Source organism: Pteropus vampyrus, unplaced genomic scaffold (assembly GCF_000151845.1).
Source record: "Pteropus vampyrus isolate Shadow unplaced genomic scaffold, Pvam_2.0 Scaffold213, whole genome shotgun sequence".
Classification (NCBI taxonomy): Eukaryota; Metazoa; Chordata; class Mammalia; order Chiroptera; family Pteropodidae; genus Pteropus; species Pteropus vampyrus.
The window spans coordinates 1,993,701-2,009,829 of NW_011888994.1; the positions used below are offsets into that span (position 1 = coordinate 1,993,701).

Below are 16,129 nucleotides of genomic sequence, written 5' to 3' on the forward strand. Positions count from 1 at the left end.
ACTCTTATCACGGGGCTATATTGTAACTTTCATACAGAGCTCAATAAATGAACTGAATTAAGCCTTTCGGAGATCAAAAGCCATTGTATACAAACAAAAACCTCTAGTCATCATTTTAGAACATTTCAAGCCTTACTTTAAACCTTAAAGAAGTCACTTACCTTTAAGTTAGTGCAGATTATGCTCTCTGGCTTCATGATTTGAGAAAAAATAGATATAGCTTTTTCCACCTGGTTCTATAAGGAAGAAAAACAATCATACCCAAGTCATGTGAATAATACTCTGCTATCATAAAGACCATTTAGAGATATCAGGATATTCCTGTTCATGGTGCCCCAGGATTTCGAAGCCCACAAAGAAAATATGCTTTTTTGGTAATCAAGAATGAACATTCTACAAAATGAGTCCTATAGTCTCATGTTACTGAATGTTTTAACAACCTGCCTGGGTTCCAGTTTTTAAGACAGAGGCATAAAGTTGACATTTCTCCTTCTCCTACTGGAATGAGCATTTAAAAAACAAAACCAAACCAAACCGAGAGACAGAAATGCGAAACCCATCTTTGACATAATCAGAACATAGCAGAAACCTCAAGCCACAGAGCACTGCCAAAAACACTGGAGATGGAGCATAGGTAAGCTCCCAGAAGGTAGTGAAAGAACATTGCTGCATATCTCAGAAAAAGCTCACAAAATAGTTCTCAAAGGTGAGAGGCACAAGCTGGAGTACAAACCCTAAATTCCTGTTTACAACGATGGTTAGTAATAGTGTTTATGACTAGTAATAAGGAGTTCTCTGAATCCTTTTCGGTGACAGAGGTGAGGCTAATCAAGGATTTATGTAGATAAGCCATATTTGCAGGAAGCAGTACGCTACTATTACAGCAGTAAAGAGACTTTTTTTTACTGAAAACCAATTCCATGCCTATTCCTCTCGGCCAGAGAGAAATAAAGCGTATGCAAATTTGTAAACAAAACTCTGCATTACATAAAGAAAAATCCTGCTAGTCTCTCTCTGATATGAATCTTCTGCAAGTAGCTCTTCTAAGAGAAACTTATGTTTTTCAATGGTGAATAATAATAATAAAAATAACCAGCATGTGATCTATATAAAGACACTATAAGGAAAAAAAAGAGAAAGAATACAGCAAAACAAAATAAGAAAATAACTAGAAGATGAAGAAATCTCAAGGGAAAATGTTTCCATGGATACAGAGGACAAGAATTAGAAAAAATGAACATAATCCAGTCACTCAGAAGTGGGGGAAAAAAATCAAACAGGCCTCAGATTCTCCATGGCAAAGACAGCTCCATACTAAAAGACAGAAGCGTTATACCTAAAATAACCTCAGAAAAGAAAGTATTACCTCAAAACTTTATATTTGGCCAAACAAGGGGGAAAAAAAAAAACAGGCAAATAATTTTAAATACTAAGAACTCAGAATACTGTTCACTTGAAGACACACTTCAGTCACAAAGAGGTAACTGAAAAAACAATAATAAAACAACTAGCAGTAAACAATGAACATATTTAAATACATATAAGATTAAAATAAATGTGGAGAATATGGTTACAGAATGAAGCATAAATATTACGCACCTGGACAATGAAGAAATGATAATACTAATAAGAGTTGGGAAGAGAAAGGGAGAAAGAAGAAAAGAGGTAGAAAAATATGCCCATTTCCTTATCTCTATTACCTGTGGTCAAAAAAATATCATTTAAAGCTGACAAGTCAAGCATATTTAAGAGAAAAATGAATACTATGAAAGATAACACATTAACCAATTGAGCGGCAGAGAAGCAGCAAAATAAAAGGGTGAAAAAAGGAAAAATACTAACTTTACCATTACAGCAGGAGTAGGTACTACCAAAGGAATCAGAGGATGAAGAAAATTAAATAAAGTTATGGTTTTAAAGTAAGCACTAGAGCAAAAATATAAACCAAAAGAAAGAAAACATGGCATAAGTTATTTAAAAAGTTATAAAAACCTAAAGCATAAATGAAACCTAAGATTAAATATATGTCTATCTATATAGATGGGCTACACTAAAAGAAAGATTAACAGTACATTATAAAGCAAAGTCCAAATCTATGTAGTATATGAGAGATGAACCTAAAATAGAACAATTCAGAAAGATTGAAAATAAAAGAACAGGAAAAGGTGTATGTCAGGCAAATGCAATCCTAATCGAACCAAAGAGATGAACAAACAAAAATGAGGGTAGAAATATTAATACTAGACAAGATGGAAGTCAGGCAAAAACTTTAGATAAGACTAAGAAAGGCACTTTATAATGTTACAGTGAGAGATCCACACTGATGATTTAACAGTTACAATATAACACTGATATATATAGATACCTCTCTATAGATAGATATATAGACAGACAGAGATACATACATGCATATATATATATATATATATATACACACACACCAAACGGCATTAAACACCCATAAAGGAAGAACTACAGAAATAAAAAAGAAACAGAAATATATTCCTAAGAAGTAACTTTCATTCATATCCCTCAGCTCCTGACAGGCTAAGAGTACAAAGCAATCCCCACAGCAAGAGGGAAACTCACAGAGTTAAAGTAGTAGATGCCGGTAACTGTGTGTCCCTTAAGCCTTTGTCCTTCAATGACTGTCTCAGCAGTGTGTGAAAATGGGTTACCCTGATATTTTCATTTCTAAATAATGATAAACAAGAGTTGTCCAGCCGTATTTTACCAGCTGGGTAAATAACCTGGCTAGGTTAATATTTTTGCTGCTATAAAATTTCCTTTTACTACATATTAAATGTGTAAAGAATTTCACATTTTCTTAGGCTTTGGAATGGGACATCTTGGTAGGGGCTCTTCAAGAGACGGGGTGTTCCAGGGTTCCAGCTTTAATTGTCTTTCACTGAAGTGTGACAACAGGAAGGTCCTATCTTCTCTCTGAGTCTCGGCTGCCTCTAACTGTCCAGTGAGAGAGGGAGGCTAAAAAGGCTGCTAAAGTCTCTTCTAAATAAGAGTATTTGGGTCTAACTATGAAATATAAGACCTCATTTCTACAATGAGCTCATTGTGGGAACCCTCAGTTATCTGAGGTGAATTCAGCTTTGGAGACATTAAATTAAACTGTTCTCTGAGAACATTACACAGTAAACCGATCACTTAAAATTTTAATTTTTAATTGAGAAATGTCTCCCAGAGGGCAGCTTCTCTCTGATTCTCCAGAGGATCCTAGCCAACCCCTTCTAAATAGCAATGCATGTCATGTCCTCAACTGTAAATGGAAACATTCTTTGGAGGCACAGGTACAGATGCAGGTTGCCATGGCACCAAAGGCATTGGTCTCTTTATGTGGACTTTTTCTTTGATACAGTCAGAAGAAAAAATAAATAAATAAAGGCAAGAACAAATGAAATTGATAATGTCCTGCCCATTCCCAAATCACTAATGTGCATCCCAAAGCCTTACCTGATTCAGAGCTAATGCCACAGCAAAACAGGATGCTCTCCTGGAGAGGACTTCTCCTTTGATTAGGGCTTCTTCTCTTAATGTAGTACAGATTTTAAAAGACTCAGGGCTATTCTGGAAGAAGATAGGATTGCTCAATAAATAAATGCCATGAACTTTTAAGTTGATTAAAATGGTTAATAGACCTCAGTATTTCACATTTCTTTAGAATTTCCCAGAGCCTATCTCAAGCCCCTTAACCATAAGAACCAGACAGAAACTATTTGCAATTAGACCAGGTTACCTATATATTAGCAGCTCAAATCTAAATTAATTTTATTTTTAAAGCCCTTTGTCAATTTTCCAATCAGGGGCAGTTCCACCAGCAAACATACAGGTCTCTTCGTATCTTGGTGGTCTGGTTTCTGGACACAGGTACCATAACGTGAAAGTACAGTCAGCCTGCTACTACATTAAGCGACAGAGTAAAGCTCAGCAACATGAAACCTTTCCTGAGAGGATTTCCAATCTGAAAATATTCACATAAGTCAAATATCCGAAAACATGAATACTAATTTGAACATAAATCATGAAAAGAATCCCATAAAAAGTGAAAACTTAAAAAAAATTTTTCGAGAATGTGAGTAATACACAAACCAGCAGATAGCAATGCTTAAACCAAATCACCTCCTTTGTACATGTTGTAGGTGGATTAAGCTTATGAGAGCAGCATCTATGTATATGTCATGACATGATTCACAATTCAAATTCTAAAGTAAAACCTGAATTTGATGAAAGAGGGCAGTTCCCAGAACTGGCTTAGAACTTGTAATGGCTGACCAGTTCAATTTTTTAACTCTAGATTCCACTGAGTGAAACAAGTTATTCTTGGACACAATACAGGAGAGAAAAGTCCTCTGACCCTTGTAAGTGGTAGAATTAAATTCTCTCCACTTCAGTATACATTCTCAGAGGCATCTCTAAGTAGGTTAGAAAACTGGATATCACAGTGCTGAATAACTGATGCTCAAGTGTTGTGTATTTTGTTGGCTTTCTGTTTTACAGAACCATAGAATGGTGTGATTAGAAAGGATTATTTAGTAATTCAGGGGTCATCAAACTATGACCCTCAGGCCAAATCCAGCCTAAGGCTAAAACTGTTTTTACACTTTTAAAGGTTTGTAAAAACACAAAGAATATGTGACCGAAACTATATGTGGTCCCTGAAGCCTAAAATATTTTCTATCTGGCCTTTTATAGAAAAAGTTTGCTGACTCCTGAATCTAAGCCCCTCGTTTCACAAATGAGGAAAGTGACCAGTTTAAAGCCAGTTAATGGTAAAGCTGAGAGTAGACAGCAAGTTTCTCAGTTTCTAGGTTGGTTTTCTTTCCACTATAACCAACTGTCCCTTTTGTTTTGGAAAACTGGTATTATTGCTACACTTTTTAGGGAAGTTTTCAACGGCCGATGTTCTTCTGCCTTGCTTGGTGTTCATTTTCAGCATAAAAAGGGTTTGCTAAGTTTCCAAAGTTTAAAAGGCATGAATGGTTATAGTTATGCATGGAACCTTGGTCAATGAACTATTTCAGTTATCATTCATTCATTCATTAAATAATGAAGAAATAGTTTCTATGTACAAGAAACAATACTGATACAGCAACGATGAAGGGACTGCTAAGTCATGCTCTCTGTCCTCCAAGAGTATATTTTAACATCACATTACATTTATTAAAGACTGTGTACCAGGCACTGTGTTAGGTGCTGGCATACCAAGATGCCTCAAGGAGCTTATACTCTAGTGGAGAGGATGAAATGTGCCTCTACTTCGTACAATATCAGGCAGTGTTACAAGTGCTACATATGTGATACAAATAGAGTACAATCAAGGGATGCTGGAGGAGATTTCAACTTAGGTGATTATAAAGAAATTTACAGATGAGGACAAAGTAGCCTTTGAGTCTGCCATGAGGGATAGATTTCCCCTGGAGAGGGGCAGAGAAGGCTGGTCTAGTAGAGTCCACTCACAGCGGCGAGACCACGTGAAAGCAGAGCTTGAACCCAGAATACTGTTTCTTGTTCTCAGTATCCACGCAATTGCCAGAGAAGAGTGAAAGATGATAAAATTGCTTTTTCCATAATAAAACTGTCTGACATGGCTAACTTGGGTTTTCTAAAAATGAACACATTTAAAATGGAAATATCTGCACCAGATGGAAAATACTTTGTAGGAACTGAATTTTATTGTAGAGAAAAAAAATTTCTCTCTCAAACACTATCCACAATGCCCTAAAGGTTGATGGGAGATAGTCTTACCAGTTTGTAGCAAATTGCAAAAGCAAGGACATAGGTATCTTTGCTGAACTTCACATCTTGGTTTTTCATCTCAATCAATACTTCCAATGCACCTGCCAAAAGTCAGGAGTGGGCCAGCAGTGTTAAATGCGTTTCAGTGAGTTCAGTCCTCTACTGCTGATCCCCAGAATTCTGATCTGCTCAGCACCATCTACTGAAAGGTGTATTTCAGCACAATAAAAGCTATTTGTCAAAATCATTTAGCAATTAACTAAATTTCAAAATTAATGATCAGGTCATATAGCAAGAACTAATATTTTAAAACCAGTTATAATTTCAGCATAAGTAAAGTCTGCGGTGTTGAGTTTAAGGCATGATATATGATGCGATCATGTTTTCACACTTACAGAATGAGGTCTCCATGATTCAGGAACCCATCAGGAATGTATAAATCATTTTGCATGGTCCACTGTTTTCTCTAACTCTATACCAGCAAAGATAGCAGAATTTTTCAGCAAACATAAATTGCAATACTTACTTTTATATTTGCCTTTGATGAATAATATATCCATTAAAATATTGAATGATGTGGAATCTGAGAAGAAACCTCGTAAACGCTAATAAAGAAAAAGAATGCAGTTTGGTTAAAAGTTAAAATTATTAAGGGAGTATTTATCCTTATACTGCATCTTATTTGCCCAGGACTTATTTTTGTGCATACCATGTTCATTCGGCCTCCTGAATTGTCTGATAAAATTTTGATATGCCAAAGATTTCTTTTTCAAAAAAATTAAAATGTCCACTCTCTTGGTTGTCATGCCTTTGGCAATGGGCACACTGAACAAGAGGCAAGAGGTATAGTAAGACATCTCTGGATTTCAGAAATATGATGAAGAACATCTTCATGAAATGTGGTTCTGCCATGCTTAGGAGAAAAGGAACAAGCCAATTAACTCTGATGGGAGTGGTCTTGGAACCTGAGTGGTAGGTTAATATGCTGAGTGGCAGCATAGTAACATGAAACGGCAGGAAGAAGTATAGTTTACTTGAACACTAAGACAGGAGAATCTAACACAACTATGATCCTCTTTTGGCAAACAAATGTTACAGAGTTGATTATTCACCTTTTGAAATAATTCACTATAATAATCATAATTATTATTATTTAGTAAACAATTTATTCAACATTTTAAAATTTTTGCAACATTTTCCCCCAACATTTTGAATGCCATGATATTCAGTTATGCCATTAAATGCCTTGCTCAAGTTTGTTCTTTTTTGAGAGCCTACTATGCAGGCCCTGTTCTAGGTGCTGAGAAAAAAGAAATGATAAACAAGACATAGACTCTGCTCTAAACTCTACTGGGCTTATAATTTAGTGGAGCTTAAATTCTGACAGGGAGGCAATGAACAATTGAATAAAACAAGAGAAAATATATATATATAATTTCAGGTTATCAATGAGGACTATGAAAAACAATGAAACAGGATAAATGGGTAGAAAAGATGATGGAATGTGGTCAGGGAAGGCTGAGAAGAGAACTCAGTGAAGGAGAGGAGAAAGCCTCAATGACGTACGTGTAGAGCATTCCAGTCTGAGGCCATGGGCTTGGTATGTCTGAGAAAGAACACGAAGGTCCAGAGTGGAGTACACAAGGGGGAGAGTGGTGGGAGATGAGAAAACACAAAGGGCCCTCTAGGTCATGGTCAGGGGTCTGAGTTCTATTCTATGTGTGATGAGAAGCCACCAGAGCAGCCCTGTCCACAGAAAAATATTGCAAGCCACGAGTACATGCCATACCTGTGATTCTAAATTATTTTCGAGTAGCCTCATTTTAAAAAGTAAAAATACATAAAATCAATTTTAATAGCATGTTACTTAACCCCCTCAATCCAAAATTTAACTTCAACATGTAATCAATATAAACAATTATTTAATGGTACTTTACATTCTCTTTTTTTATACCAAATGATTGAAATGTATCACGTATTTTACACTTACATCACATGTAAATTTGAAATAGCCACAGTCCAAGGGCTCCAGAGATACATGTGGCTAGTGGCTACCATACTGGCAGCATTGCAGGGCTCTGAGTAGTGGACACAACAGTTAAGGTGGAAGCAGGATTAGAATTTACATCACTTGACTCAAATTCAGTTTATTTTACTATTCCAAAAATGTACTCATACATAAATATTTCAAACACAGGTAGGTTTAAAAAACACAAAAACTTTACTTTTGTTTTCTTCCTCTTTTGCTTGTTTGTTTTTTATCATTTTATTCATGGGTATGATTACAGTGTGAAACTTTTATTTTAATTACATTAACACATGCTTATTATAAAATAGTCAAATACAAAAATGTAGAAAGAAAAAAGTGAAAACTTTATCTTTAGGGGATAAATCTATCCCCTAAAGATAAGCAGTTTAGTGTATATCTTCCCAGATATTTAATATGTATTCTAAAATGTAAATACATATTTATTCCTTTAGAAAAAAATAGGCTCAAACAAATCCATACTGTTTGGAAACCACCTACTCTCTGCTCACTAATATATTATGGTCATCTCTCTAGAGCATGGGTGTCCTTAAAAGAGGGGTAAGCCGAGAGTTAACAGTTCCACTATAGACAGAAAACAGTAAGAGGCAGAAGGACAACTTAGTTATGGAGGTTCCTAAAAATACTAAAATGTCCCTGGTAGCCAAACCCAGCCCCAAAATATAACAAGTGTTTCTGACCATACACAAATTTATAATGTCTCTGCGTCTCAGTTTCCTCATCTGTAAAATGGAAATAATAGTATCCAGTTCCCCAGGGCTATTGTGGGAAACAAATGAAAATGTAAAGTGCTTAAGCACAAGGCTGAGGACATAATAATTATTCAATAAATAATTTAAAAATAATTATTGTTACTTTTGTTTTTAGGAAAAGAAAACTGGAACATATGAAAGTGTTCTGAAAAGAAAAGCACTTTACAATGTAGCCTTCAACCAGGCATAAAAATACAACAACAACAAAAAAAAAACCACAGGAGAAAAGCACAGGTGAAGGATAGGAAAGGCAATCTTTAAATGGCAGCCTGTCTTAAACTATCCCAAACTAAAAGTTCCTCAACGGTGAGGATGTCAGTCCCAGGTGGACACATATCCAAGGTAGGTACATACCTTGTAATCTATATCTACTACACCTCTTCCACATCTGTTCTACACCTCTGTATAAAAAGACATTCATTGCATCATAGGAACTGACTCCAAGGAAACCTTAAAAATGGGAGGAAGAGCTCATTCATTTGGCCCAGCAGCCCTTCTCTAATAATAATATGTATAGGGTAGTGCTTTCCTAATATCATTAAAAACACCTGATCCAAAGCACAAGGAAATCACATTGGCAGGGAAAGCAATCAGGAGACAATAACCTGGTCTTTGATGAGCTCCACTGCAGACTCCTCAAGATCCAACTCGTAGCACAACCTCATGAAAAGTGGTCCAAACTTATATTCCCCCAAAGTGATATTTCTGTTCTCTGCATGGTACCTGGTAATCAAAATGATTCAATGAACCAAGTTGTGGGACATAGGGAAAAAGACAGATAGACCGTGGCATGCAATCTGCTAGGTGTTGGGGACACAACAAAGGAAGAGATACTCTCAGAGTTTGGAGGGGAAAAGTGCAGAACTGAGGATAATTAGAGGAATCTTGGAGTGCAGAAATATATTAGGCATTTAAATAAGCAAATCAACAAACAGGGTTTGTCAAAGGCCCACATACCCTGTGAAATAAAAGAAGAAAATGTACACTGTAACCATTTCAATTTACCAACAACTGGCTAGGACTGAGTGTGAGCACATATCAAAAAACAGCAGGGGTCTCGCATCTGTGAGCCCATCATAATGGCACTACCTCTCTGTGTGGGCCCCACCTACAGAGGAGAAAAGGAAAAGGGTGGGGTGATGCTCTGTCCCAGTTAAGGCTGCTGGCAGACAACCAAAATGCATTTTACAATTTAGACCAATCTCTCTGTTTTTCTCAGCTTGGGGAAAGGCATATGTGACCTACAATCAACTAGCAAAACAAGTTAAATATAGAAATTTTAGGTTTAGGAAAAGGCAAATTTCAAAGACAGTGATGTCTCATATGTGGCTTGAGATTTCTTCCAGTGGCCAGTCTGCCACTTAGACTTGCAGAACTGTAAATCACGAGCATAAATTTACTTTCAATGATCAATGCTTTGTGCTTTAGACACCAAGGAGGCAATCTGGTGACAAAACTAGTACCTCATGATTACACATAAATCAGGTTTTAGGAAGATTTGTTCATTATGTGAACAAATCACAAAAGTCAGAGGAAAAGCTCTGACTTTAAAAAATGGAATACTTTTTAACCTTCTGCTGAAATTACTGAAGAAAGTCCTAATAGCCTTATGAATAAGCTATCCTAAACATATAGACTGCCAAGTAGAATGATTTGTACTTTTTAAGATACATTTCAAATTCTAATTATAGAAATTTAAAAAAATTCATTGCTTCATTACAACAGTTATGAATTAAGTTATATCAAAACATTAAGTCGTGACATCTTAAATAAATGTAATTATTTGTCAATCAGACCTCAATAAGCTAGTAAGAAATGTTATTACAAGGAAATATAGTATAGTAAATGGAGATTTTTTAGACTTTGATTCTAACCTGACAGTTCAAATCCCAGCTCTTCTACTTATTCACTGTGTAACCATGAGCAAAATAACCAACTACTCCACGCTTCAGTTTCCTCACCTCTAAAATGGAGATAAGAAGAGAACTCAACTCAGATTTTTTGTGAAGATTAAATGAGATAACATGCCTGGTGCACAGCTAGTCTTCCATATATGTTAGCGCTTATAAAATGTAAGACATGCTGAGGAAAACATCTTTAAAAATAAACATATTTCAGTAAATAGTCTCATGAGAAATTTGTGCCAGATTAAAAACAAAACAAAGCAAGAAAGAAAAGTTTTCTCATTTTAAATGACATTCGCACTAATAAAAGTCCTAGAAAGCACAGAGATAATATATCACCTTGCCAAAAAATTTTTAAGTTAGAGAATCTAAAATCCCTCTGTAAGGCAAACAACAGAAATGGTAAAGATTAGAATGGGATTAAGCTGTTCCTCATTTTGGGCTCAATAAAGAGTTTTTATGTTTCAGCTTATTACTCTTCTTGCCCAGCCATCGGTCTCCTGGCTCAGGAAGTGAAGGAACAGGTTGGTTAGGCCGTGGACCTGCCCATCTTCCCCGTTGTCCAGCTGTCCACAGTACATGGAACGGACAGCTACTGGGCAGAGTCAATAGCATCAATAAAGAATTATGAGTCACACTGTGAAGGTTTATTAGAGAAATAAGAGTGGAAAGAGTGTTCAAAATTTTATCCTGTTTTATTACTCTTATAAACATCTGATAACGTTGGGTAGAAAAAAAAACACACAGTAAAACAGGTCAGATTCAACTTCATGAAATAGAAATAACAGATTTAGGTTTACTGATACAATGTGACTGTAAATCAGCATAACCCTTTGGGAAAATAATCTGGCAGTTCCTACTGACAAGCTTTAAAAGGTTCGTACCCTTTGATTAAAAAAGAATATAAAGAATAAGTTTTATGCATAGAGTTGCTCATCATGGCATTTCTATACTGGTGAAATGTTAGATAAATTTAGACATTCAACAATAGGGGCACAGTTAATTAAAATGCCTAACATACAATGGAACATTGTATAGCCATTAAAATATGATTCCTAAGTATATGACTAACAAGCAAAAACATTTATGCTATAATGTTAATTAGAAAACAAGAAACTATCATTATATATATAATAATATTTATAATGACAATATATATAATGATATTACACTAAATCCTTGCATGAAAAATAGTGAGGATGTATTTTTGATCTGCACTTGGGAATCAATGATGAGGGCCAACTTCAGGTATCTGCAGATTTTCAACTGCGCAGGTGGTACACACCCCTAACTTCTGCGTTGTTCAAGGGTCAAAAGTATATCAAAATATTAACAGTGGTTTCTTAGATGTGGTAGACAGTCCCCAAATGTGGCCACCATCAAGTCCTCCCCTCCCTGTACGTGTGTGCTGCTCTATCCACCCAGAGGTATAATCCTTTCTTCTTCCTATAAATCTGGGCTGGCAGGGCAACTTGCCTTGACCAAGAAAACGCACTAGAAGTGAAGCTGTGCCAATTCTAGGCAGTCCTACAAGGCCTGCAGTGTCTACTTGTGCTGTGGGCCAGTGCGGCTCAGGCTAGATCCATGAATGGTGAGATACTACAAGGAGAGAGAGGGCCATATGGAGGGTCATGGAGGCATCAGAAATACAAGTGAAACCCTGGAACTTCCAGCTCAGCCCAGCTACAAGCTGACTATAGATGAACAAGTGACTTTAGTCACCACCAACAAAGAACCGCCCAGCTGAGACAGGCCTCAGTTCCTGACCCACAGAGTTGTGAGAAATAAGAAATAATCCTCATTTTAAGCCACTGGGTTCTGGGGTGATTTGTTATGCAGCAAGAGACAACTAAAACAGCAGAATTTGTGATATATTTCTTCTTTCTCCTTTTTTGGTGTTTTTCAATTTTTCAATAAATTTTGAGTAATTTTGTTTTTCCTTTTCCTTTTTAAAAATAACATTTTTTCACATTATAAAATTGATAATGTCCACTATAAACGAGTTGGAGAAATCAAAAAAGTACACATTTACACAGACCAAAAAAATATAGAATATGTAACTCCCAGAGGACCTTGGTTAACTTTTTATATTCTTCTAGTATTCTATACATATCTTGTATTTCTCTCTATATATTCACAATATAAATGCAAGTCCATATATAGAAATATGTATTTAAAAAATATCAAAAAGAAGCAATGAATTTCATAAATGAAGCCTGTTGATTTGTTCCCGAGTAAGAGAAACCTGTACTCGGTTTCCTAAGAGCAGACTATGATTTCATATGAGAGCTTCTTCTGACATGGAAAACTGACAATGGATCAGAGACAATGGAACATTGAAGGCATAAGCTTCAAGGAGGAAGACTAGTTAGGAGTCCACTGAAGTGATCCATGTGAGAGACGTTGAAGCCTGAACTAAGACACTGATGATGGGAACAGAGAGAGGAAGGCTAGAGATGAGAGATCCCAGGGAAGTGGAAGCAGTCTTACTTCTTACCCTATCAGGGAGGAGAGCAAATGAAATTAGGAGAAAGGCTCCCAGGTATCTGTCCTGAGTGACTGATTAGTTTTATAAATTGAATGTGAAGACCTAGGAGATGTGTAAGTGGAGTTAATGAACAGGCTGGTGATTTGGGGGGACATGAATTCTGTTTTTTCTAACCTCAGCACCTGGCATATAGTACAAACCCAATAAATATTTGCTAAAGGAATGGATATAAATGTCTGGAGCTCAGGGCAGGCATCTGAACAAGAGATTTGGAAGTCATCAGTGTATAGGTGATGGCCGAAATCTTGGAAATAGACAAGATTGCTCAGGAAAAGGAACAGAGTAAGAGGAGACAAGGGCTGGCAGAGTTCTAAGAAAATGCCTCACCTGTAAATGACATTTTTAGCCAGTTCCACGTCGCCCCGGGACTCACACAAATGAAGCAAAGTTCTCAACTCCTCCTTCAAGATGAGCTTGTTCTGGGTCAATTTCTCTTCCAAGTTTCTCAAATAGGTTTCTGGAAGAAAGCACAGGGTGGTGGCCATCACTAAGGCTGACTGGGACTGTCAGAGTCTGACCTCAGGGAGAAGAGGAAGCCAGAACTTGGCATGTTGCAAAGGGGCGCTGGGAGGGGCTCATAGCTATGCAGCTCCTACCACTGGCTGGTCTTCCCAAGAGCAGTGTTAGAGATGGTGCATGAAGTAAAGCATCTGTGACACAGAGGAAAAAGCCCAGGCCCCACTCATAACTTTCTATCATCTCTGGGGACAGGAGCACAAGAATATACATTTTTGACTACTTGGGTGATCCTTTTGCACACTAAAGTTTGAAAATTAATATCCCAGAGGTTTATCCCAAATAACTGTATCTATAGGTGACCCACGAGAGAAGAAAGGAAGGAAGAAGGAAGGAAGAAAGGAAGGTAGAGAAGAAGAAAATATAACTAAAATATCCAAATTATCAATTGGCAGGGCACCTAGCAGAAAAACTGAAAGGAAAATGTGAACTGAAGATGGGTTTACCCACAGTGGTTGACGCACATGATTCAGGAATACATCACGTCTCTTTCATTTGGTTCAACTTTAACTCTCTTTCATCCCTCTTTGTCTCTCTCTACTCGGTTGTTAGAAAGCATGCCATGGGACTATATAATGCACATGGAGGGAAAAACAGTCCCCTTTTAGTAACAGAAGCATTTCAAGGTAATCATAATGTCTCCGTCCCTCGTCTCGTATCTGATCAACTGCAGGGACAAACACCAAAAGGTTGCTTCTTGGCACTGGGAAGGGACTGTATTCTCGCCAGAATGTGGGGTGAGATGCAAGGCAGGCACCAAGCAAGCATCTGCTTTCCAGAAGGCAGAGCTGTTCTCAGTATCAGAAACTGCCAAGGAAAGTTTACAGGATTTGCTCCAAGGCCCAGAACTTCAAAGGAATGCTGCTTAAAGGAGTGGCACAATATACATTAAAAACACAAGATCTGGAAGCTGAGACAGACACTGTCTTGATTTACAAGAAAAGAAAGCCCACTAAGTTTAAGATAATGTAGTGGTTCCTCCAATCTTTATTTGCAGAATCACATAATAGTTAAAAGTTTTAGAGATAAAAGAACCTGGGCTGAAATCTAGGCTCTGCCACTTCCACGCTGTGAGGAGACCCTGGTCTGTGACACCTAAGTCCTCACGTGTAAAGTGAACATCATGATACCTACCTCACAGTGGCATGAGATAATGTATGTAAATCATTCAGCACAAGGCCCAGCATGAGGTAACTGCCAGTAAATCACAGACATTATTGTTCTCACTTTTATTCCTTCCATCACCTCTTAGATTGAAGAGAATTTATTCTATTAAATATTTCTAAATAATTTCCAATATAAAAGATATTGAAAGATATTTCAATAGGATGACTATATCTTGTTCTTTTTAATTCTTCTTAATAAATTTTAAGAATCCAAGATTTCAACAGATTTAATTTGTATTTTAAAATAAATCAATCAAGATTTAAGTGCTTATCATATATTCATACTCGAAGGTATGGTTCCTGCCTGCCCTGAAAGAGCAAAGTCTTTTCAAGAAGGCAAGATAGATTTATAGAAAGCTATCTGAAGACAGTCATAGAGCAGGTGACCCATGACTGACTATAAACTTAACAGTAGAGAAGAGAGAAATCGGGGTGGCAGAAGCAGACCAGGTTTGGTGGAAGTGGAGAGTTACCAGAGAGGAAGGAGCAGCTGAATAGGGTTGGAGAAACTGAGAAGAGTGGATAATTTTAGGTATGAGAATCAGCATGACCAACAGCACAGAACTAGGGGGAGGGGGAGAGTGAAGGGAGAACTGTGACTAGATTAATAGGAAATCACACTGGACTCCAAAAAAGGTAAGGTCCCTTATGGCAGAGCCAGGAAGCCAGGGGGCGAGTTTGTACATGATGTCATATATAACAGTACCATCTGGGGTTCTTAGAATGATGAAATGTTGACAGGATTTTATAAATATCAATCTGACAATAGAGTGGATTGGCACTCCTTAAATGAATTGCTTTTCGAAACAAATGCACAACTATTGCAGCTTTAGAAAGACTATGACCATTGGAAATAACAACCAGATAATGACATAAGCCCTTATTTTGCAAATTTCACATAGCTCCAAAAGGTCTGGGGTAGGGAAAAAAAAAGGCTGAAAAAAAATCTAGATTGAGTCTACTAAACTGGAGATTAACATATTCTCCCTCACTCTCAAAGCTTATCTTCTTGTATGGTAGGTGGTATTATATAACAGTATGATTAATGGAGAAGTGAGGGAAAACTGATTTCTGGAGGGCAGGGCTGGGAGTGAAGAGAAGCAAGAAATGTTAATTAGGTGCTCATAAACATTTGACAGTGAGAGGAAGGAGAGCTGAAAAAGTCAAGAGGGACATTAAAGAGTTACTAAAAGGAAGGAGAGTCTTGCTTTGTTTATAAAGGAATTTGAAGTACTTACTGGGCAGGAGAGAAAGAATGAATGCGACATGATTTCTTAGATGCTGAAAGGGACTTAGGTGGTGGTGTGCTTTCAGCTTTTTATGAAAAAATTTTCAAACATACCCAAAAGTAGAACAGGATAACGACCACCCATGAACCCATCAATCACCCAGCCTCAACAATTGTCAATATATTCTTAATTTTTTCAAATAAATTTTTGTTTTAG

At 36.9% G+C, this 16,129-nt stretch overlaps 1 protein-coding gene across 2 annotated transcripts in view; it reads right to left on the reverse strand.

Annotated features, from left to right (window-relative positions):
- PTCD2 (pentatricopeptide repeat domain 2) overlaps window positions 1–16,129 on the reverse strand; it is a 32,926-nt gene that overhangs the window by 13,516 nt on the left and 3,281 nt on the right. Inside the window, exons 3-8 of one of the 2 annotated variants that reach the window (XM_011372729.2) lie at window positions 13,330–13,459; window positions 9,156–9,273; window positions 6,278–6,356; window positions 5,761–5,852; window positions 3,469–3,582; window positions 162–236 (exon numbers count right to left, since the gene is read on the reverse strand). In XM_011372729.2, coding sequence (XP_011371031.2) covers window positions 162–236; window positions 3,469–3,582; window positions 5,761–5,852; window positions 6,278–6,356; window positions 9,156–9,273; window positions 13,330–13,459 — 608 coding nt within the window. The remainder of the gene's footprint in view (window positions 1–161; window positions 237–3,468; window positions 3,583–5,760; window positions 5,853–6,277; window positions 6,357–9,155; window positions 9,274–13,329; window positions 13,460–16,129) is intronic. The other variant, XM_023538134.1, reaches the window with a different exon arrangement.